General features: G+C 44.5%; 1 protein-coding gene across 9 annotated transcripts in view; it reads right to left on the bottom strand.

Moving 5' to 3' along the window:
- SUFU (SUFU negative regulator of hedgehog signaling) overlaps nucleotides 1-25,240 on the bottom strand; it is a 124,247-nt gene that overhangs the window by 95,896 nt on the left and 3,111 nt on the right. For all 9 annotated transcript variants that reach the window (XM_045040612.1, XM_045040609.1, XM_023240862.2 and 6 more), the window contains exon 2: nucleotides 24,473-24,607. In XM_045040612.1, coding sequence (XP_044896547.1) covers nucleotides 24,473-24,607 — 135 coding nt within the window. The remainder of the gene's footprint in view (nucleotides 1-24,472; nucleotides 24,608-25,240) is intronic.

The following is a 25,240-nucleotide window of genomic DNA, read 5'->3' as shown; positions in this document are numbered from 1 at the left end:
AGATTATGTCAGAACCCCACTCTAAAGCCTCTATTATTTGCTGTTCACCTATTGTTAACTATAGAATAAACGTTTAAATAAAGTGGTCATGACACTAGAAGTCTTGTGAGTTGCTGATGGGAATGTAAAATAGTGCAGCTGGAAAATAGTACGGTGGTTCCTCAAAAAACAAAATAAACATAAATTTATCATATGATTCAGCAACTCCACTTTCGAGTATAACCCAAAAGAAATGAAAACGGACTTAAACAGATACCTGTATACCAATGTTCATAGCAGCAATATTCACAATAGTCAAAAGGTGAAAACAACCCAAATGTTCATTCACAGGTGAATGGATAAAGAAAATATGGTACATCCACACAATGGAATAGTATTCAACCTTAAAAAGGAAGGAAACTCTGACACATGCTACAACATGGATAAACCTTGAAAAGGTTTATATCACTTATGGCTAAGTGATATAAGCCAGACACAAAAGGAAAATGGATGATTCCACTCATAAGAGGTACCGAGAGTAGTCAAATTCATAAACACATAAAATGAGATCATGACGCAGAGATTACAGAAAGACCTCAATCAACAGGAGATCATGACCTGAGCTGAAGTCAGACACTTAACCAACTGAGCCACCCGGGTGCCCCTGTATTTACCATTTTAACCATTTGTAGATGTACAGTCCTGTGGAATTAAATACATTCACATTGTTATGCAGTCACCATCTGTTTCTAGAATTGTTTCATCTTCCCAGCTGAAGCTCTGTATTCGTTAAACAGTAACTCCCCATTCCTCCTTCTCCCCACCCCTATTCTAGCTAGTCTTATCTCCTGTTCGTGAGTTCGAGCCCTGCATCAGGCTCTGTGCTGACAGCTCAGAGCCTGGAGCCTGCTTCGGATTCTGTGTCTCCCCCTCTCTCTGTCACTTCCCCACTCATACTGTCTCTCTCTGCCTCTCAAAAAATAAATGCTAAAAAAAATTTTTTTTCAATGGTAAATACATAGTTTACTACAAATGGTCATTAAAAAGCATGAAACAAAATTTAATACAAAATGTAGTTCGAAATATTTGTGCAGGGGCACCTGGGTGGTTCAGTTGATTGTCTGACTTCAGTTCAGGTCATGATCTCGCAGTTCATGAATTGAAGCTGCACATCGGGCTCGCTGCTGACAATGAAGAGCCTGCTTCTGATCTTCTGTCCCCTTCTCTCTGCCACTCCCCTGCTTACGCTCTCCCAAAAATAAATAAACATTAAAAATATATACTTTGGGGGGCATCTGGGTGGCTCAATAGGTTAAGCATCTGACTTCGGCTCAGATCACGATCTCTTGGTTTGTGAGTTCGAGCCCTGCATCGGGCTCTGTGCTGACAGCTCAGAACCTGGAGCCTGCTTCAGATTCTGTGTCTCCCTCTCTCTTTGCCTCTGCCCTGCTCGCACTCTATCTCTCTCTCTCTCAAAAATAAACACTAAAAAAAAATTTTAATATATGTATTTGTGCATACACACACAATTTTATGTAAAAATTTTATGTAAAAATACATAAAATGTATGTATGTGTGTATGTTTGTGAAAAAGAAAATACAATAAAATTATTATAGTGGCTACCACAGTCAATTTTTCTTTCTCAAAGTCTGCATTTTCCACATTTTCTGCTGTTATAACCTCTGGTCTAAATTGTAAACCCCACAGGGACAGGGCTGTGTCTTATTACTACTGTTATCTGCCAGACTTCTCATAGAATCTGTTCGCTGAGTGTATATATTGGACATTCACGATATGACAGGAGAGGCCCGTGGGCAGCGCACCCTTTCCCTGGTGGTGGCTTGGATACGTCCATTGGTATCTGAAGCAAGGAATGCTGGGCCAGCTAAGGCAGCTGTGAAGGCTCCGCCTTGAGAAGGTGGTACCTCTAAAGGCAGGTCTAGGGACTGTGGCTCAGGCTCAAGCTCAATATTGTTATCAAAAGAAAAGGAAGAGTAGACTATTTGCCTCAGGAAACATAGGGCACAGGAGGCCAGGCCAGTCCAATTTCAGAACCAGGAGTGATGTCACTTCATTCCCTACAAAGTCTCCTCTTATCTCTTCTTCCCCCTTCCTCTTTCCCTACTCCCTCGTTGGTGTTCCCTTCTAACCAGCCCTTCTTCTTGGAAATTAAACTTAGTTCCCAGCCTTTCTGGGTTGGATATTCTCTCCCAGAAGAATGGAGCCTTTAAATCCTCCTATCCCTGGGAACAGACCTACAGACCTTTTCCTTTGGTGGCTTCCCTCCAAGGCCACATACACCCCCCTTGCATATCTCTAACAGGCACAGGGCAAAGCCTAGCCTTAGACCCAGCTGGACGCAGAGATTACAGAAAGACCTCAACCAAAGACCTCCAGTAGCTCTGGGGCTCTGCAAGGAGACTACCTCTTCACCTCTGCCTCCCAGAGCATGCCAAATAAATTCAAGGGCCTCTCATCCAAACTCTGGCACTTGCTTAGAGCACCAAGTTTCTCAAAAGTCAATTTGCTCCAAAGTCCTCAGTGCTGCCCCAAACCTCATGATACCCTGGAATTAGCCACTGCTCTGTCCCTTATACACATGCAGAGAATATAGATTTGCTTGGCAAAAGGAGGGCACCATTGGAAAGCACTTCCTCAGGGAAAACAGAATGTGAGCATTTCTCTGTGCATGGTCTTCACCCATCCCCTAGGGAACTCTGTAAGTGAAAAAAGGACAGAAGCCAAAGCCCCACTTCCTGCAGTTTCTGCCATCTCCTTACCACACGCAATCTCTGCAGGTAACCACACAAAGTGGCTTCGGGCACCATGCCTCTGTTAAGGATTCCCAAATCTATCCCCAAACAAAGGAGCAGACTCTAACACCTCCAACTCAACATATGCAAATCTGAACTCAGTATCTTCCCAAACCTGGTCCTTCTCCATCTTCCCCTAACTGAAAAAGAGTACTGTCATGGTAGTCTGTATAATGGCTCCCCAAAGATGTCCACATTCTAATCCCTGGAACCTGTATTTGTTACCTTACATGGCAAAAAGGACTTTGCAGATGTGATTAAGTTAAGGATCTTGAGATGGGAAGATTATTCTGGATTACGTAGGTTAGCTCAATCTAAGCACATGAGTCCTTCAAAGAAAAGATGAGAGATAGAAGATGTGGAAGAATAGGCAGACAGGTGTGGTATGAGGACTTGGCCTACCCTTCCTAGCCATGAAGATGGAGGAAGGGGCATGAACCAAGGAATGAATGTGGCTTCTGGAAGATGGAAAAGGGAAGGAAATGGGTTCTCCCTTCAGCCTCCAGAATGGAATGCAGCCCAACTGACATCTTGACTTTAACCCGGTGAGACCCATGTCAGACTTCTGGCCTCCATAACTGTGAGATCATAAATGTGTCTTTAAGCCACTAGCAATAGGAAACTGATACAGCCATGAAGCCAGAATCCTGAGTGTCATGGTCCAGTCCTGCCTCATTCCCCTGCATAGCCAGACAAGCAGTCACCAAGTTGTCACCAAGTTGTCCTTCCTCCTCAGCAGCTCAAATCAATCCTCTTCTCTCCATCCTAGCTGCAATACCATAGGTTGGCCTTCTGCATTCTTCCCCTGGATGTCCATAACACTCACTGATCTGCTTCTTGCCCTCCTTAGTCATTTGCTCTGATATTCCCCAAAGGGAATATATCTCCCAGCTGCTTAAAAATCCTCTAAAACTCCCCCCACTAAATCTTCAGGAGAAAGTCCAGACCTCTCCCCAAACCTCACAATGACCTGGGTCCCATCCACCTCTTCTGCCGAACACTCTAAGCACCAAGCCTAATGAATGGAATGGCAGATATCTGGATACCCTAATGACCTCCTTGCCTTCGAGACTCCACACAGGTTGTTCCCTTCTTCCCTGCCCTCTGCCAACCTTCAGGAAGGATCAGGTGTTAATCACCTTCTCTGCACCAGGTGTCTGAGCTGAATATTTTGTTTGCCCGTCCAGATCCATTCTCATTATAGCAGATGGATCCTGAGGTGGCGCCTGTGATCTCTGCCTCCTGGTACTCATGCCTTTGTGGAATCCCCTCTCCCTGAATGACAACAGGACCTGTGACCTGCTTCTAACCAACAGAATATGGCCAGGTGATGGGTCATCATGCCCATGAGGATGTTACATTATATAAGACTATGTTTTGCTAGCAGTCGCTATCTCTGTTGTTGGCTTTAAAGAAGCTTCTGTAACCCCTATAGCTATAAGAAAAGGTGTTCTGCCAACAACCTGAGGGAGTTTGAAAGTAGATCCTTCCCCAGTGGGGCCTCAGATGTGAATGCAGCCCAGCTGATACCATGATTTCAGCCTTGTGAAATCTGAAACAGAACATTGAGCTAAGCTACGCCTGGACTCCTAACACAAAGGAGACGTGAGGTAACGTGTGTTGTTGTAAGCTGCTGAGTTTATGATAATTTGTTATGCATAGAAAACCAATATACTCACCTTGCTCTCTGCCTTGTGAAGTTGACCTGTGTGGGGCTCCTAAGCCCTCTGGCTTCCGATTCGGTTCAGTCAGTGGGAGCTCTGACAGGAAATTAGAGGGAGGCAGGGGAGAGAGGCCAAGGCTCACTCTCGCACGACTGCCTAGGGCTGGCAATCTCCCTCGATAGAAGGTCACTGCTAAAGGTCACTCTGAAGAGGAACACCCTACACAATTCTTTCTTTGCAGGTTCTCAAATCTCAATCCCTCCTCTGATCCCTTCAGCGCTAGGAGAGTGGCAACCAAGCCAATCACTATACACTCAGACAATAAAGAATTACTATTTTCTTGGTTCACAAACGTGGACAGATTTTTCATATTGGAAATCATTTTCACTATTATGAAAGGAGTAGAACTATCATATACTACAAAAGAGGAAATTATATATGCTCCTTTACTTGACCATGGCTTTCTTGTAGGACAGGCGGTTGCTTCCAAAGCTGCACTCTTTTGTGCTTTGGCAAACATCTTGATGCATATTGCTTGCTTTCTTTTTTCCCCTCAAATAACCCATACTGGAGGAAATCCATATCATTTGCTTGGATTTAGGAGTCCCAGAATAAGAGATTTCAGAAGTTGATCTATGAGCAATAAGGAAAGAAGGCATCATGACTAGGATCCAAGTGTGTGTGTGCGTGAGTGCGTGCGTGTCCAAGACTGTATCATGTTATCATGTGTGGCTAAGTTCATCCACCATTTTGTGCAGGGTCACCAAACTGGTAGGTCAAGAAAATGAGGCAGGCCACAGGTGTCGTGCAGCATTTCTGACACTGAGCAGCCTTTCTGCTCCTAGGTCCGTACCATTACCACACTACACCATGACACCCAGCAACCCCCATGTCCCAAACACATGATCCCATGACTACTGTTGACCTCCCACCCTGGAAGGCCCTTCCAGTCCAGGCTTATCTTCCCAAGTCCTCTTGTCAAAGCCCTTCTCAATTACCATGTCTTTAAGTGAAACTAGGCTCTTTTTTCCCACACTATGTTCTCTCAAAGCACTGTTGTATCTCTAATACAATTCTTTGTGTGGTCTCCCTTACATTTTAAGCAAGGGTCCCTCACATTATACTGTGGAGTCCTGCCATTCTTCTACCTCTTTGTAGTCCCCCAAAGTGACACACACTGAACACAGACCAATGCTGGGTACTTAGTAGGTGGCAAAAGACATCGGATGACTGACTACTGGTGACATGCACACACTGAGACCAAACAAAGGTTTACTAACTACATTGAATCTGAGAAAAGAGGTAAAGTTTTATAATATTTAGAATGATAGGTAAGGGGTAAGGAGGGAAATGCTCACCCAAGGTTATGGGCTGAAGGGCTTACGCAGAGTGGTGAGCCCGCCAGCAGTGATCAGGAAGCGGGAAGTGAGGAAGGTAGATGTTAGAAATTCTTAGTCTTGATCTCCCTGGACCCTTTGGAGGTCCCAGGGTAGACTTAGGGTGAAAATTACACAAAATTATACTACTCTAGCATCCAGTAAGATGCCAGAGATGAGTCCAGCAATGTGGGCAAGAATATTGGCAGAGGAAGATGCCTGAGCTAACACAAGCCCAGTCCACTACTCCCTCGCTGCTCCTTGGGCAAGTTAAGTTCCACATGCCCCCATTTCCTGAGCTATTAAACTGGGATAAGGATACTTGCCTCAAAGGGCAGTTAGGAGGCTTAAAATGGGATGGTCCAGTGTCCAGCACCTGGCCAGGGCCCCCCGCTCCCAGAGAAGCTAGTATTCATCCTTCCTTTGCTTAGTGCTCACTAGAAGCAGTCTCTGCAAATCATTTCTCCCTTAAAACGTCAGCAGATACTCCAGGTTCCCAACTTCTAGGCTCTGGAGTTTAATCAGCTGCATCCTTCAAGGGCTGCCCATGTCGTCCAGCTTTGCCCAACTTCCCAATCTTGGACCTAAACATTTGCAAAGGTGACATTTTTATTTTTGAACAATTCACATTTACAGATACTTCATTAGCTGTTCTAAAATCATGTTTGGTGACTTACACAAATATTATACTGGGTAGTGAAACTTTGTACACTTCTTTTGAAATATGTTTTATGGTAATATTTTGACATAGCTAAGATTTTTTTTAAAAACTTCCAGCTATATTATAGTAATTTTGTATAATCATAAGAAAAGAAAGGGAGGAAGGGAGAAGGGAAAGGAGGAGGGAAAGAAGGAAGGAAGGAAGGAAGGAAGGAAGGAAGGAAGGAAGGAAGGAAGGAAGGAGGGAAGGGCAAAATAACACCCGCCAAGACTGCATTCTCACACTGAGCTGAGAGTCTGATGAGGCCACGGGGCAGGGCAGCCGCCTCAGAGTTTTAACTCTGAGTAGTAGATGCTCTTTCCACTACACGGCACCCAACCAGATTCATGGAATGCATTTGCCTCACTCAAGTAGATGTTTCCTGAGATCCCTTGCTGGGAGCCAAGGACCACATTCCCAAAGCATTCCTCAAGTTTAAAAACAGTAGCTCACAGGACTGATTCAGCTGAGAAACCAGCCGAGTTCACCTGGCTCTCAACACTTAGGGCATTTAACTCTATCCCAGGCTTTCAGTGAACAAAGAGCTTCCCCAGACTGAGACACTGAGTCTAAGAAAAACACCAGGCAGTCAAAAGGTACAAACTTCCAGTTACAAGGTTAAGTCCCAGGGAGTAATATACAACATGATGTCTGTAGTTAGCACTGCTATATGGTATATTTAAAAAATTTTTTGGGGGGGCGCCTGGGTGGCCCAGTCAGTTGAGCGTCCAACTTCGGCTCAGGTCATGATCTCATGGCTCATGGGTTCAAGCCCCGCGTCGGCCTCTGTGCTGATAGCTCAGAGCCTGGAGCCCGTTTTGGATTCTATGTCTCCCTCTCTTCCTCTCCTGTTCACACTCTGACTCTCTCTCTCTCTCTCTCAAAATAAATAAACATTAATTTTTTTTTTTTAATTTTTTAAAGTAAGCTTCATGCTTAGCTTCAACATGGGGCTTGAACTCACGACACCGAGATCAAGAATCACATGCTCTTACTGGGTGTTGTACAGAAGCCAATTTTGACAATAAATTGTATTAAAAATAAAGAAAATAAAAAGAATCACATGCTCTTGGGATGCCTGGTTGGCTCAGTTGGTTAAGCATCTGACTTTAGCTCAGGTCATGATCTCATGGTTCACGGGTTGAGGCCCCGCATTGGGCTCTGTGCTGACAGCTCGAAGCCTGAAGCCTGCTTCAGATTCTGTGGCTCCCTCTCTCTCTTTCCCTTCCCCTTGTCTCTCTCTCTCAAAAATAAATAAACATTAAAAAAATAAAAAAAATAAAAACAGTCACATGCTCTAACCGACTGAGCCAGCCGGACGCCCCGATGTGAAAGTCACCAAGAGAATAAATCCTATGAGATCTTATCACATGCATACACACACAAACACATATACATTTTTTTTTCTTTCTTTCTTTCTTCCTTCCTTCCTTTCTTTCTTTTTATCCATATAAGATAATGGATGTTAATTAAACTTACAGTGATAATCATTTCATAAAATATGTAAGTGAAGTCATTATGCTATACACTCTAAACTTACACAGTTGCTGTATGTCAACTATATCCCCATTAAACTGGAAAAAATTTTATGTTTATTTGTTTATTTATTTTGAGAGAGAGAGAGAAAGCAGTCATGTGCAGGGGAGGGGCAGAGAAAGCAGGAAAGAGAGAATCCTAAACAGGCTCCACACTTAGCACAGACCCCGATGTGGGGCTCAATCCCACGAACCGTGATATTATGACCTGAGCCAAAGCAAAATATCAGACACTCAACCGACTGAGAGACCCCGGTGCCCCAGGAAAGATTTTTGAATAAAATAAAATAATTTTTAAAAAGGAAAAACACCAAGCCAAGAGTAGCACCTTTTCTGCAAGGTGGTGAAGCTCACAGTTCAGCCTCCCTTAGTGGAGACCTACTATACATTCTCCCGTCTACTCCCAACTACCAGCAAGAAACCAAAAGGTTGGTCTCCAAGCCAGCTGGTGCTGTATAAGAATTCTGGGCCAATGAAGAGCCTAGTGCTTGGGTTTCTTGGCATCATTACAATAGCTCCCACTCTTGGCTTTGGCTTAAACAACATCTGTACAAAACCTTTTTAAAAATAAGAATAGGGGCACCTGGGTGGCGCAGTCGGTTAAGCGTCCGACTTCAGCCAGGTCACGATCTCGCGGTCCGTGAGTTCAAGCCCCGCGTCGGGCTCTGGGCTGATGGCTCGGAGCCTGGAGCCTGTTTCCGATTCTGTGTCTCCCTCTCTCTCTGTCCCAACCCACTCACATTCTGTCTCTGTCTCTCTCAAAAATAAACATTAAAAAAAATAATAAGAAGAATAGATAAGGGGGGGCGCCTGGGTGGCTCAGTTGGTTGAGCCTCCAACTCTTGATTTCGGTTCAGGTCATGATCTCATGATTCGTGAGATCAAGCCCCGAGTTGGGCTCCAAGCTGAACATGGAGCCTGCTTGGGATTCTCTTGCCCTCTCTGCCCCTCCCTGCTCACTCATATTCTCTCTCTCTCTCTCTCTCTCTCTCTCTCTCTCTCTCGCTCAAAGTAAATCAATAAACATTTTTTAAAAATAAGAAATGATGGGGCACCTAGCTGGTTCAGTCGATAGATGCAGCTCTTGATCTCCGGGTCATGAGTTTGAGACCCACGTTGGGTGTAGAGGTTGCTTAAATAAATAAACAAAAAAGAAGGAGGAGAAGGACGGGGTGGGGGGGGGGTGTGGGGAGACAGGCTAGGCCAACGGTGGCAATACCAGTCTGATATGGTAAGCAAGATGCCACCTGCATACACGGGTACAGCTCGGGGCTTCTTACAGACCCAAGGGCCAGAGCATTCTGCCCAAGGGCCTTTGTCCACCCGCTAGCCTCCAGGACCCTGGGAAGCCAGCCACCCCAGAAGATCAAGACATCTGAAAGAGGATAATGGGAAGAAACAAATCTTTTCAGCATCTCAGTTCCCCAAGGGCAAGGATTGTACTTTTTGAGCTCTGTACATGGGTACATTATGTCACAGCTGAGCAAATGCTAAATGGTAATCATATTCCCATTGCCATCCAAAGAGATAATAAGGCTGAGACATTCAACAACAAGCAAGATAAGACAGTATTAAAAAAGCAATGAGCCTTCCTCTCAGTCACTATCAAAATGACTTAGTGGCATTTCCTTTGAGCCACTTTTGCTGCTGTTTCCTTTTTAGGGAAATAAAACATCACTCGACTCTGTTCCCATGCTTTCCTACTGGTGCTGAGGTCCCACACTACTGGAAAAGTTTCCTAAAACCATACTCCTGCTTCCCCTCATCACATCATCCCTTGACTTCCCTCGAGTCGACAGATAATTTGTTGAATGTCACATTCTTTACATTGCCTTCAAACTCTCCAGCCTCATCATGCTCCATTGTCCTTCTCTCATACCAAGTCCCAGACATACTGGCGGGTGGTTTTTTTGTGGGGTTTTTTGTTTGTTTGTTTGTTTGTTTGTTTGTTTGTTTTTAGTTCCTTAAACACCTCAAGGTCCCTCCTGCCTCAGGGTCTTTGCTCTAGCTATTTTCACTGCCTACAATTTTCACATGGTAGAATGACCAGAGCATTGTACAACTCCAAGGAGCACCAAGTGCACAGAATAATATGAATGGTGCCCGTGGACTTGAATAATGTGACAGCCCTGGTTACCACTTTGTCATTGAGTTCAAATGTTATATCTTCAGGGAAACCACCACTGGTTCCCTACTAAACATACCCTCTCCACCCACCTCAGCTCCTACTTCCACTCAGGTGCTCCCTAGCACATCACCCCTGCTGTATTTTCAACACAGCACCTGCATTATCTAAACCTATATAAACCTTTTACATGTTTTTCCTATAAGAATGTAAGATCCATGAGCACAGAAACATTGCCTTCTTACTCCCATGGTACTCTCGGCATGTCACAGAGCACCACACATTTAGATAATGTGCACTAAACAGGTACAGAAATCAATTAAAGGTTTATCGTGTCCCAAGCATTGTGCTAGATGCTGGAGGTACTCCACCACCCCGATAAAGCAAAGTTCAGACATTTTTACCAAAATCACACCCCTCCTCTCAAAGCAACGCTCTGACTCTATGAAAATGCTGTACACTTAGATTATCTCCCCTCTTAGGGGAATAAGGGTCCAGACTGAAGGAATCCTCCCGAAAGAGCTAAATGCTCAGGCTTGATGCTGAACCGAGAGAATTCTTCACCTCCAATGTGAGAATGCTTTCTCGACAGCCAGAGAAACCCCAAAGTTACCAGTGGGAAGCCAATGGATGGTTCTGAGCAGGGGAGTGATATGAGTAAGATGCTGTGGACAACTGCCCTCAGCCACAGAGCTAGCACAGAACTAAGGGATCCATATCAGCAATGTTCCTTCAAAGCTCCAAACCCAAAGGCTCCACGTGCAGCTACTGCCTTCCTTCTGGGCCTTTTCTCTGCACAAAACCCTGGCCACGGGAATGAAAAATTGTCAGACTGGCTCCAGGAGGGCAAGAATCCAGGATGCCTGCAACCTGATATATTGGAAAAGCTAGAGCAGAAAGGAGAAGGGGTTAGGGCAAGACACAGCATCGTTGGCTGTCAGTTTTCACTACACTTTCTCCTCTAACCAACCAGCTTTTCAGAAGCATTTAGGAGTCAAATCCATCACAAGTAGAAAGTGCAGCCAGCTGGCTTGACCCCCTGGGATCAGATGGAGAGCCTGGGCCAGGCCCCATTCTCTAGTAGTTACCCCTCCCCACAGGCATGGCTCCTGAGCTCCTGACCTCATGTTGAAAGGCCTGAGATCAGAGTAAGGGAAACCGGTGGTCAGAGGCAGGGCTCCAAGTGCCCCCAGGCATCACAGGGCGGTCAGCCCTGGAAAAACAAAAGCATCTCCTTGACTGGCCTTCTTGTGGCAAAGCCGGTTCTATGACCGGAGCCTCAAGAAGCCTGAGTAACATGGAAGGGAGTAGGAAGGAAAGGGAGCTTTGAAGGCCACTATCTTTTACTAACACACTAACATAGAGCCTGGAGTCCAGTGGAACACGTCCCTCTCAGAAGTTGCTATGAACCCACTTTCTCCCCAACAAATGGGCAACTGGTCTAGCCCCAAACACAGGCCTCGCCATGTTTCTGAGTCTCAGGACTCCTGCTTGAGAAAAGCCTTCCACCAGGCTTCAAGGCAGGGACTGCAGAAAAGAAGGCAAGGAGGTTCCGTGTGATGACCTAAGGCTCCGAGGCTGTATCAGGCCCACCTGCCCATAATGTTTTCCAGTTCAAGGACTCTTCAGCCAAAAAGACTGGAGGCTCCGTGAAGACCAGACAAAGAGTATGCTGCCATTAATATATACCTCATGCCCAGAATTGCCCAAGCAGTGACTATCTCTGTACCAAATGAATGGCTGGCCTCCAAACAGGCCAGTGATTAATGCTGAATGGGAATCAAGTGTCCCCACCTATCAATGGGAGACCCAGTGCCAGGAGAGATCTACTATTGTTCAATTATTTGATTCCTGTGTATGGCAGAAAGCCTCACAAGCCCTAAATGATAGCCCATTTATTTCAGGCAATTACCTGAAAAGGATCTCATCCTTTGTGCTTATACTTGTGCTTATACCTATGAAACTTCTGTGCACGTTGGGTACGAGGAGCCTGGGGCACTCTGTAAGCCATCTCAGTCTTCTGTATCCACACACCCAAGAAAGGGAGAAATAAGGAGACTCATGGTGTCCATTTCCGGGTGATGGTGATCACCAGATCTAATCACCGATCACGTTTCTAAAGGGAAAACAACAGCTGGAACAACACACATCCTCAGGGCTACCACCACCAAGCATGGTGATTTGTATTTAAGGGACTAGGTATTAACTGAGAGGTGGGTAGCCAGCACAGCACATTTACTATGGAAACTGCTCCTTATACCTGTGAGAAGTCAATCAGCTAAAGCAGGGGGTCAGGGGGCCAAGAACAAGGAGAATGTAGTTAATGCAACATGACAATGGGTAGGAACCATCTTCCCAAACAAATGTGCTGTTTTCAGAATTTGGAAACCCTAGCAGCTGTGGGCTGACTGAATTTCGAAAAGAGCATTAGCCATGCAGTGGGGAAGCTCTGAAAGACGTTAACTCCCAAACTGAGGGGACTCGAAAAAGACAGAAGCCCTACACACACCTGGGACAGCAACACTCATCACGAATTACTTATGGAAATCACCATGAAGATAGATATAGGATCACAGACAAAAGGTGAGAGGATTAGGAATACTTTTTTTTCCTCCCTTCTCTAATTTCCAACATTTTGGGTAAAATGGTTCAACTGTCTTTATGAGTGAAAAAAGCAAACTTATAACTAAAAAGTAACAACAATGATGGATGGAACAAGAGAGGTACAGGCCAGGAAAGTTTTGGATTTTGGAAAGTCTTCTCAATGCTGGTTCAATTAAGATGGAGAGTTTGAGGTCTGGCTGGGACCTCAAGGAGCCTGCTGTATTAATTTCTCATCTAAAGCAAGAAGAAACTCACCAGGACCTAGAGTGGAAAGTTTGCTCACAAGTCCTTCTATCATCTGTACTGGAAGGCACAATCAATCTTGAACCTTGGTCTTGAGACTATGGGTCCCAGTACCAGCTACAGATTTTATGGAAGACGCCATGATCGGGGAAAAGGTACAGAATTCACGAGCTAGCCCCAGTTAGTACCAATAGAGATGGAGGAATTCTGATGTGGACTCAGCATCTACTCAGGGGAACTAACTTACTTAATAGCTTGAGAAGTGACCAAAGGGCAAACATGCCAAAAACATGATTAGCCCCACTGTCTGAACCCATAATGTGAGAAAAAGGGTTTGTGTGTTTGGGGGTGAAGTGGGGAGTGGGAGGACGTTAGGAACGGAAACCAAGTCACCAAAGCAGAGATACAGATGGCAGATAAGCAGATGGAAAGATGCTCAACATCGTATGTCATCGGGGAATTGCAAACTAATACAACAATGAGATACCAATCCACTCCGATTAGAATGGCTAAAATCCAAAACACTGACAATACCAAATGCTGGTGAGCACACAGAATAAGAGGAACTATTATTCGCTGCTGGTAGGGATGCAAAATGGTACAGCCACGTTGGAAGACAGTTTTGCTGTTTCTTACAAAATTAAATACAGTCTTACCATATGATCCAGCAACTTTACTCAAATGAGTTGAAAACATGTCCACACAAAAACCTGCACATAAATGCTTACGGCAGCTTTATTCAAAATTGCCAAAAACTGGAAACAATCAAGATGTCCTTCAATAATAAATAAATTGTAGTACATACACACACAATGAAACATTATTCAGTGATAAAAGGAAATGAGCAAGCCACAAAAAGACTTCAAGGAACCTTAAATGCATATTGCTTGTAAAAAAAAAAAAAGTCAGTCTGAAAAGGCTATGTTTTGTATGATTCCAACTATGTGACATTTTGGAAAAGGCAACACGGCAAAATAATTAGTAGTCACCAGAGGCTTGGGGAGAGGGAGGGAGGGATGAATAGGCAAAAAACAGCACATTTTTAGGGCAGTGAAACTATTCTGTATGATACTGTAATGGTATTTGTCAGGACATGTATTTGTCAAAACTTACAAACCTGGGGGCACCTGGGTGGCCCAGTCAGTTAAGCGTCCGACTTTGGCTCAGGTCATGATCTCACCACTGGTGATTTCGAGTCCTGCGTCGGGCTCTGTGCTGACAGCTCAGAGCCTGGAGCCTACTTCAGATTCTGTGTCTCCCTCTCTCTCTCTGTGTCCCTCCCCCCACTCACACTCCGTGTGTGTGTGTGTGTGTGTGTGTGTGTGTGTGTCTCAAGAATAAATAAACATTAAAAAAATATTTTAAAAAAACTTATAAAACTGTATAACACAAAGAGTGAACCCTAATGTAAACTGTGGACATCAGTTAAAAATAATGTATCAGTATTGGTTCATCAATTATAACAAATGTATTGCACTAATGCATGATGTTAATAACAGGGGAAACTACAAACAAAGTAAAGTAAAGGTGTGTATGGGAACTCTTTGTCCCATTGTTCAATTTTCTGTTAAGCCTAAAGCTGCTCTAGAATATAAAGTCCATTGATTTAAAAAAATCATTACATTTCATTCATAGGTGGAAATTAAGAAACAAAACAAATGAACAAAGAAAAAGAGAGACCAAAAAACAGACTCTTAACTATAGAGAACAAACTGATGGTTACTAGAGGGGAGGTGGGGGGAGGGAGGGGGAATGAGTGAAGTAGGTAAAGGAGATTAAGAGTATATTTATCATGATGAGCACTGAGGAATGTACAAAATTATTGAATCACTATGTTGTTGTACACCTGAAACTAATATAACTCTGTATGTTAACTATACTGGAGTTAAGATTTTTAAAAATAATTAAACAAAATTTTTTGAATGTTTATTTTGGGCAGGGGGCAGAGAGAGAGGGAGAAAGAGAATCCCAAGCAGGCTCTGTGCTGTCAGCGAGGTTCAATCCCACAAACCATGAGATCAGGACGTGAGCCGAAGTTGAACGCTCAACCCTCTAAGCCACCTAGATGTCCCTAAAGTTTTTTTTTAATAAAATTTTTAAAATGGCTAAAATGGTAAATTCTATGTTATATACATTTTACCACAATAAGATAATTAATTAATTACAGAAATTAAAGTGTTTTTTAAAGTAATACACTAATTTGCATTAACATAAGGACCAAGGAAAAAAATATCCTCTCCAGGGTGAAAAGACACCTTTATATCAGAAAAAATATCCTTCCCAGATTAGCACTGCAGACGCCCCAGCCAGACGGTGTAGGCACTCCCAACTTTGAAGTGTTCATTTCCACACCCCCTCCCTCCCCAGAGAGAATGATCAGAGACCCCACCACACATCCTGGTCAGGACACACTCCGGGCTGATGGAATGCTAGGCACATCCCTGGCCACTGAAGAAGCATGACCATGTGAACTTGACACCCAAGCTGGAAGCATCACCTTTGTGCTTTTAAGAGTTGCAGACTTTTCCTGGCAACTTACTAAAAATGACTACACTAAGGCAGCAGAGGCCCTGACTGGAGAGATGACACAGGATCCTGTCACCTACCCTCTAGTTTTACCCTCTTGCCATTACCCAGCAGGACTCTTTCTTCTCTACAAAGTTGCTTCAACGTCCAGTTCAACATTTCTGCTACAAAGCATTTCCTGCTTAACTATTCACACTCCATTAAGCCAAGATACTTTTGAACTTAGGTGCACAACTGTAACAGCTGCCCCCCACTCTGCCCCTGTGCAAGTAGAGGAAGAGACGGGTGAGGCCTGCTGGAGCCAGACTGCCTGGGTTTACGGCCCAGCTCCAGCATTCACTGGCTGGGTGCACAAGTTCCTTAACACTTCTGTGCCTCAGTTTCCTTACAAAAAAGATATCAATTCCTATCCCACAGAGCTGCTGAGAGAAAGAAATTAGAACAGTGCCTTGCACATAGTGAGAACTAAAGTGCTTACAAATATTATTACATATGTTGAGGGGCGCCTGGGTGGCGCAGTCGGCTAAGCGTCCGACTTCAGCCAGGTCACGATCTCGTGGTCCGTGAGTTCGAGCCCCGTGTCAGGCTCTGGGCTGACGGCTCAGAGCCTGGAGCCTGTTTCTGATTCTGTGTCTCCCTCTCTCTCTGCCCCTCCCCCATTCATGCTCTGTCTCTCTCTGTCCCAAAAAATAAATAAACGTTGAAAAAAAAAATTTATTACATATGTTGAGCTTCTCAAAGCGCTGAAGTTCACAGGGTGAGGGGAGGCAGCCTCAAAGCCACAGAAATCAGGCAAAGCCAAAAACACTGCTCCCAGCCCCAAACCTCATTGTCTTCTTCTTTCCCAGGGTCTCGGCCCCTTTTATCAAGCAGATGTTGGGTGTTTTGAGGACAGAAGGTAGGTGTGACTTCTCATTGTCCCCCCACCCCTCTCCAAACACATCACCTTCCCAAATGTTCTGTCTGTACCGGACCCTCGAGATAGTTTTGCCGGGGATGTGTGCTGTGCAGCTCCAGGCTCTGTGTCAGAAAGCTCGGCAAGCAGGGCGGTGAGCTACAAAGGTACATGCCGCGCGAGGAGACCATGCCTGTGGAGCTCGGGTCAGAGAGGACAAGGTCACATTGCACACATACCTTGGGACCCGACGTCAGAACTACACTACTGAAATAGAAAAGGTAGCTGAGTGGGATACCTCAGAGGCAGGATGGAAGAATGAATTGAGGAATCAAAGATTAAAGTCCAGAGTCATGAGCTCTGAGTCAGAATTCTGGGCAAGGCAAACGCTGGCAAACTGAGACCCGGAACACAGCCGGTGCAAGGACCAGCAATCGATATGGAAAAAGCCTCATGTGTGGAAGATGGGAGACTAGGAGGGCAGGCTGAACAGGGAAGATTCCTGGGACTGAGAGATCCAATCATGTAAAACCCATAAAGGCTTCCAAGTCTTTGTTTTTCTCTGTGGAAAGAGAAGGAAATCTTCCAGTGCTGACCAGCCCAGTGTTGCTGTGAGTGGCAGTCACTCCTGATAATCAGGCTGCTCAAACTTTTTAAAGTGAGTTTGACTGGGCCAGCTCAAGGAACCTCTTCCCAACTGTCCGCTATCCGAATTGTCTCAACTGTCTGAACTGAAATATCTGGAATCCTTACCCCATGAAGGAAGAGATGATCCACACTGCAAATGAAATGCTTTTTCAGGCCACATACCCACACAGATCTGCTGGGAGCCCCACACTTCCTTAGGTCTTCCTGAGGTTACAAAAGAAACAGAATTCTCAACATTTCAAAACTCGGAGATCTGGGCCCTGAAATCCAACCCAAAGTGGTGGTTTCAGCTTCAAGAATTCTAGCCCTGCTGCTGGCCGTTACTCTCTGGGCAAGGACCAATGGCACCCCACTTTCTCTAGGTAGTCCAGACCTTCTGTCCTTAGCAGAGACCACCACCATTTCACACGGTCCTCCCAAAACTTAACGCCTCTGGGATGAAAGGCTGAGGGGACCAAAGCTTCAGGGAGGCCTGCCCTGCCATGAGCCTGCAGAGCATTTCCTCAGCCTGCTGTGCCAGCCAGGAGGAGGGCCAGGGCCTGCCATCTGTAGGTGGCTTACAGAAGGGATTCCGGTTGTCAGTTTCTCGAGAGCTCTGGGAAGAAAGCAAAGGCCTGATCAGAGGACGGACCACGCTCCCAGGACAGGTGTGTTATGGCAAAGGCAGGATTTCCACTGGAAACCCCAGGGGATGAAATGACACATTAAAAAGTTCCTGCAAACCCAGCTTTAAGGAGGGAAAATTAGCATTTCCCAACTGCAGGGGACCAAGGCCACACAAAACAACAAGTGGAAAAGTTAATCTGTATCCAGTATTTTAATAAATAACTCATTCGGTACAGAGCCCAACCTGAAGGGAAGCTGAAGGGAAAAGGAGGTCCTCTACCAACCCAGCAGGGGCAGCCACAGAAAGCCAGGCAACAGCAGTTCCAGCCTCAAGGGGAGCAAGAACAACTCCAAACTCCAGACATACCCACCAAGAAGCCAGCGTTTGTGGGACAGGGCCCAGATCGACCATGGGCGGTAGAGGTGAGGCTCTAGCCTGTGGAGCGGCCAGCCTGTGGGCCAACACCACACAGAGGCTGTCTTTGGAACCAGCCAACATGTACAGCAGATGACCTGCTCAGTGGAATCCCACCAGGGAAATCGGCCTGAGATCACAAATACACTGTGCAACTGGCCAGCCTCTTGCACCCTGGTTAGGCCGCCTGTCGCTTGGGTCCAGCTAGGGCTGCTGGAAGCACCAGGGCAGCTAGAAATCCCCACAGAGAGTGGTGCTGAAGCCACCTCTTCCACAGCCCTGCAAATCTTCACGTTCCAGTACACAGCTGCCGGCCACAAAGGGAAGGGCCAGAGCTGGAAGCTTCCAACAAGCACTTGGCAGCTGACGCTCACACCTCCCCAGCCCAGGGGAAGAGCAACACGACAATCCCGGCCGCTAAAGTCAGCTGAGGGGAGCCTTTGGGGTTCCTAGAAAAGCACTCCATTCTTGCCCGTGGCTGCCCGGAGCTGGAACTTGTTCCATCTCTCCAACTTCAGAAAGAGTCTCTTAAGAGCCTTTTAATTCAAACAAGTGCTCTCTTGTCCTTTTTCCTTTGGTGAATGTGAAGAGGGAAAGAACCTGGCCATCTCAGGACTCATGCAACCAGCTTGCTCTTCACTCCTTTTAGGGCTACCAGGGTGGGGGTCCCCTCCTGCTCCCAAAGCAAGCCTGCTAGGAGCAAGAAGAAATGCAAGGGACCCCTGGACTTCTGCTTGTCCCTATCCTCGACAAGCTGTGAGAAAGGAAGATCTTAATGGGAGGAGGCACGCTGTAGGCATTTAATAAATGCCAGTAACTCATTAAAATGGAAAGACAGGGACGCCTGGGTAGCTCAGTCAGTTGAGCATCCGACTTTGGCTCAGGTCATGATCTCACAGTTCGTGGGTTCCAGCCCTACTTTGGGCTCGCTAATGTCAGCCTGTTGCCATGGAGCCCACTTGGGATCCTCTATCCCCCTCTCTCTGCCCCTCCCCCGCTTGTGCTCTCCCAAAAATAAATAAATATTTTTTAAATAAATATTTAAAAATAAATAAATAAATAAATAAAATAAGATAAAACGCAAAGGCAATACAGCATAGTGGTTCAGAATACAAGCTGTGGGATCACTAAACATGGCTTCTAATTTACCACCAATGCAGTAAGTTCACTAAGCCTAAATGTCTGTATCTATATGCAAGATGTAATAAGAATTCCTTGTGTCATAGAATTACTATAGGGATTCCATAAAGGGATAACTTTATAAAAAGAATTTAGCGCTAACCTGGAATATAGTAAAAGCTAAAAAAAAAAAAAAGTTTGCTTATGTTATTAGGTTAAAAACAAACAATATCCATGCATTCCTTTCTTCCCACTCATGAAAGAGAGCTTAGGAGAGTGGGGACACTGGGAGACCCTGCCACTCTCATTTGGTTGCTGTATGGTCTTTAGCAGCCTGCTGTACTTTCCTCCACTTACAATTAAGGGACATGGACTAGATCAGTGTTTCCTATTTGTCTGTGACAATAATAGTACTGAATCAGGGGCACCTGGTGGCTCAGTTGGTTAAGCGTCTGACTTTGGCGCAGGTCATGATCTCACAGTTCGTGAGTTCAAGCCCCACATCAGACTCTGTGCTGACAGCTCAGAGCCTGAAGCCTGCTTTGAATTCTGTGTCTCCCTCTCTCCCTGCCCTCCCTTGCTTGTGCTCTGTCTCTCTCTCTCAAAAATAAATAAACATTAAAATAATTTAAAAAATAATAATAATAGTACTGAATCATTTTTTTTTTAAGTTCCCTTTACAATTCACTTTCAATTTTTCTAATCATGTCTAGGGCCAGGCTTTATTTGGTGTTAGTGTATCTTTTTAATACCTCTCTCATACTTGCTTATCTCTTGAACAAAGAGAATGCTGGCTGGGGCACCTGGGTGGCTCAGTCGGTTGAGCATCCGACTTCGGCTCAGGTCACGATCTCGCAGTTTGTGAGTTTAAGCCCCGCATCAGGCTCTGCGCTGACAGCTCAGAGCCTGAAGCCTGCTTCAGATTCTGTCTCTCCCTCTCTCTCTGCCCCTCCCTTGCTCACACTCTGTCAATCTCTCTCTCAAAAATCAATAAACATTAAAAAAAACTTAAAAAAAAAAAAAAAAGAAAGCTGGCCTCAGATTTAGAATCTTCTGTGACAGTCCACAGTACTAAATCAGAATTTAATAATATTGCTTTGTTATCACTGCATTTATTTCTATAGTTACCTTTAAATTATGGCAAGTGATACTGGTTTCCATACATGGTAGTGACTGAACTTTTATTTATTTATTTATTTATTTATTTATTTATTTATTTAAAAAAAATTTTTTTAACGTTTATTTATTTTTGAGACAGAGAGAGACAGAGCATGAATGGGGGAGGGTCAGAGAGAGAGGGAGACACAGAATCCGAAACAGGCTCCAGGCTCTGAGCGGTCAGCACAGAGCCCGACGCGGGGCTCGAACTCATGGACCGTGAGATCATGACCTGAGCTGAAGTCGGACGCTTAACCAACCGAGCCACCCAGACGCCCCATGACTGAACTTTTAAATATATATTTAATATATATTAAACTTTTAAAAATATATTTATAATAGTTTTTAAAAGGGGAGAGTCAGTTAGTTTGTTGATTTTTAGTGAGCTCTATGCCCAACGTGGGGCTTGAACCCATGACCACAACATCAAGAATATCACATTCCTCCCACTGAACCAGCCAGGCACTCCAAAAGGGGGGTTAAAGAGAACATAGAATTGATGATCTTACTACATGGCAAAAATCATGAAGGCAGCACTAGAAGTTTGGGAAACACTGGGCCAGAAGATTTTTAAAGTCCCCTCAATCCTGACAGTGAGTGCTGGCACCCTGGAGTGTCAGGCTGCAGATTCCCCTGTGCCGTTCCTACTGGCCTGCAGCTTGCAGGTGCCTCTCAAACTTCACCTCCTCCCGGGAGCTTCTTCCAATCCAGCAGCTTGACCAAAAGTCACACCCTCTACTCTGCTCCCAGGTCATGTTCTTCAGCCATGGATTACAGCATTTATTACCCAGTACTATAAGCCTCTCTTTATATTCATCTCCCCTCTAGAACATGACCTCCTTAAGATAGAAATTACGTCTTGGCATTTTATCCCTCAGACACCTATTAGGATGTTCTGCGTCTGGTACAAAATAGGTGCTTGACGAATGTATGCTGAATAAATGAACCAATGCTTTGGCCCTTTTTTCACTGAATGGAAAGAGAAAAGACAGTGGGAGAAGAGCATTACCAGAGACTCATTTGCCATAATTCCAATTCAACATTTCTTAGCATTTAAACTGGATGATAGAACACTCACCTTTCTAACCTCAACTTCAAACACTAAATTAAATAAGAATTTTTAAATCTGTTTCAAAGAGGGCTTGCCACATGAAATGTTTGGAAAAGCAAACTTTTCTTTAAGAAACTTACCAGGATCGAGAAGAGACCAGTCACACCAGCACAAGGCCAATTACAAAGGTACTTTTGACTTCTGTAACATAGACCAGAACTGGGTAAATATCCAAGAACACTCCTTCCATGTCCTTCTAGACGTAGGACATAATATCAGAAAACACTAGATTCCAGTGGTGAGATACAGCCCAAATGGAGATCTCACTATCGTCATAAATGACATACAAATATCAAAGTGTTTTATCAGACAGAAATTGTACACATATAAAGGGGTACCTTCAAACATGAAAAAACAGTAAGGAAGGCCGTCTTTAAAATTCAGAGGTTGCCCCCTGTGAAATATGGAGCTTTCTCAATTATGTTCTTCTTGTCACTTTAGGCCTTGGACCCATACCTGATAAGCAGATAGAGTGTAAGAAGCTTTAACCCAAATAGGAAATGATATTCCTTTGACTGGAATAAATCTGTCAACAAAAAGGTACAGGCTCACTGCACTCTGCAGGTTCTTATTAAAAATATACATTAAAGTCCAGCATAGTGCCTTTACTCCCCACATCTGTTTGCTATTTTATCTCCATTATTAATACTGTAATGCAGGGTCCCCATTCAGGCAAGATTAATTCACTGTTCCCAAAGCCTTCTGCTGACATTGCAATGGATCTGTTTGGAAGGCTGTAAAGGCAGGCCCAGGCATTGCTCTCGACATGTGATCAGTAAGGAGATGAGGCCTGCGCCCCCAGCTTAACAAGAGAGAAGAGGAAGTTGGATTGGACCTGTGATCAGAGAGGTAAAGTAGCCCAGTGGTTAAGAGCTCAGACTTTGGACTCAAGACAGCTCAAGTGAATCCTAGTTCTTTTATTTTAGGCAGTTCATTTACCCCTAAGTGACTCCGTTTTCTCATCTATAAAACGGAGATAACAAAAGAACCTGGTAAGATTGTAAAGTATTTGATGCAATGATAAAGAAGCTAGTAAGAACTACAAAAAGCAAAAAAAAAAAAAAAAAAAAAAAAAGATTATTATCATCTTCTTCATCATGATACCATGATCATCTCCAGAACCAGCCTCTTATGCTGAGGCAGGGCAGGAAGAACCCTGCTAGTCTTTCAACCTACACATGCTAAGTAGTCATCACCAAGATACCAAAATGATAGCATAGGAGGCAAAAGGGGACAAGAAACAAAAAAACAGGAGAGGCTATATAATAGAAATAGAATCAGCTCTTGATTAACCATGCTAACAAGGGGGAAGAGAAGGAAAACACTTATTTATTTGTTTGTTTGTTTTGAGAGAGAGGGCACAAGTGAGCGAGGGACAGTGAGAGAGGGAGGGAGAGAGAAACCAATGAGGGGCAAAGAGAGAGAGAAGGAGAGAGAAGGAGAGAGAAGCAGGGCTCACCGAAAGTGGGGCTCAAGCTTGCCCGAAGCAGAGAAGCAGGGCTTGTGCTCACCAGATACGGGGCTCAACTCATGAACCATGAGATCATGACCTGAGCCAAAGTCAGATGCTTAGCTGATGAGCCACCCAGGTGCCCAAGAAAACATTTGAATTGAAGGAAAGAATCCCTCCCATGAAAAAGTGTAGATGGAAACAAAAAAAAAATTTGTTTTAATTATAGACAGTAACTTACTGGAGTACATGATATAATTGTTTAAGAAATGGGAGAGCATAGTCATTAAGAATACGAACTCTGGATGGGTGCCGGGGTGGCACAGTCGGTTAAGCATCCGACTCGTGATCTCGGCTCAGGTCATGATCTCATGGTTCATGGGTTCAAGCCCCATATTAGGCTCTGAGCTGATGGCACAGAGCCTGCTTGGGATTCTGTCTCTCCTCTCTGCCCCTTCCCTGCTTGTGCGCTCTCTCCCTCAAAATAAACTTGAAAAAAAATTTTTTTTTTAAAAAAGAATATGAACTCTGGAGCCAAAATGCCTGCATTAGAATCCTGCTCCACCACTTCTAAGCTGCGTGACCTTAAACAAGTTATAGATTCTCTTTGTGTCTCAGTTTCCTGATCCATAAAATAGGGCATATATGAGCATCTACCAGTATTACATGACTGTGCTGAAAATAAAATTAGTTTATATATACAAAGTGAAGAGAAGAATACCTGGCTCATCATCAATACTTAACAAATGTTAGCTTTCATTATTGTTAATGTAACTTATTTTTTAGCGGACTTAACACTAAGTCGATGTTTAACTTAATATTAAAAATTGTTTAAATTCAGTGGTTATAGAGGGAAGTGGGGGAGGCAGGTGTGTACAGAAATGTACAGGGCAGAAATGTACAGGGCAGAAAATGGGACTAGACTAGACTAGAATAAAAAATGTACTATAGATAAGCTGAGTACAGACAACCGCAGGTTAAAAGGAAGTAGACAAGGAGTAGATAAGATCAACAGAAGGATAGAGATGGATATATTCATAATAAAGTAAGTAGGTAAAATGTTAATTGCAGAATCTAGGTGGTGGGTATTTGTGTGTTCACTATAAAATTCTTTCAACTTTGCTTTATGTTTAAAATTCTTCATAATAAGCTAGAGGGAATAAAACAAGTAGACCTAAAAGCATCAACTCAAATTCTGGGTCACAGCTATGCTGACTGTCCTCTGGGCTCAAACACCAAAGCAAGCTTAGAAAAATCTGATGGTTTTGGAACACTTGCTCATCATCAACACTGTCCCACACCAGATGAGCAGAGCTCGGGTGCTGACGTGGATCACTCTGGCATATGCAGATATAAGCAGAGGGCAGAAACCCAGAGGTTCCACCTGAAAAATGCCAACTTCACAGAACTATGACATTATCACCCCTGCTGAGGGAAACCCCAGAAATAAGGCTCAAGGCTAAGAAACAGACAGGTGGAGGGTGGGCGGGTGTCACACACTCACTCATGGACTCTGCTGTCACCATAGAGATCGCTCAGGCCAAAGCTGATGTAGTGCCAGTGTTCAGGGATATTGGCAGAAGGGCTCCCCACGTTCCTGTACATGCTAACATAGTCCAAGGGGTCTGGGCCGCCCAACCTGCAAAACACAAAACACAAGGGAGTCAGTGTGAGTCTGAAAGCAGACAATGTGAAGCTAAACAGTTATGCCTTACAAATCTAAAGACCCCATCGTGGAGGAACCTGGGATGAAAGGTAACTAAAAGGAGGCCATACCTCTCTGGGATAAGACCAAGGGATGGGCAGCTAGAAACTGCCCGATTCCATAAGCACAAGAGGCTCCCTTCTCCTGTCCCCTATATGCAGGAACTCTTTTAGAAATAAAACAGAGTGGGTGGTTGTCCCTTTTGATTGCTCCTGTTTCAAATTACCAATCCCAAACGGGATTGGAAGGGATTATCTCTCTTCCATGGCGCCTGTAAACATGCCAAGCTTCAAAGCAAGAGGTGCATTAGTCAATCAATTGGCTTCTGTTGAAAGACCATCCTGAGCATCCCCAATGGGCATTGTTCCTGGAAGCAGAGGCTCAGCTCCACTCCTGCCTCTTAGACAGCTAATTCCTGAAAGACTATATTGTGCCCTATGTTAATTACAGTTTGTTCTAAACAAACCCAATGCTTCTAGACCCCAGCCTGCACCCCACAGACCAAAGCTGGTCTTTTATCATGCAAGTGACAAAGGCCAAACTTAGGCTAGCCCAGCTCTGCACAGA

The sequence above is a fragment of the Felis catus genome, chromosome D2, assembly GCF_018350175.1.
Source record: "Felis catus isolate Fca126 chromosome D2, F.catus_Fca126_mat1.0, whole genome shotgun sequence".
Taxonomy (NCBI): domain Eukaryota; kingdom Metazoa; phylum Chordata; class Mammalia; order Carnivora; family Felidae; genus Felis; species Felis catus.
The sequence above is the reverse complement of the archived record's forward strand: the minus strand, read 5'-3'. Positions and strand labels throughout refer to the sequence as shown.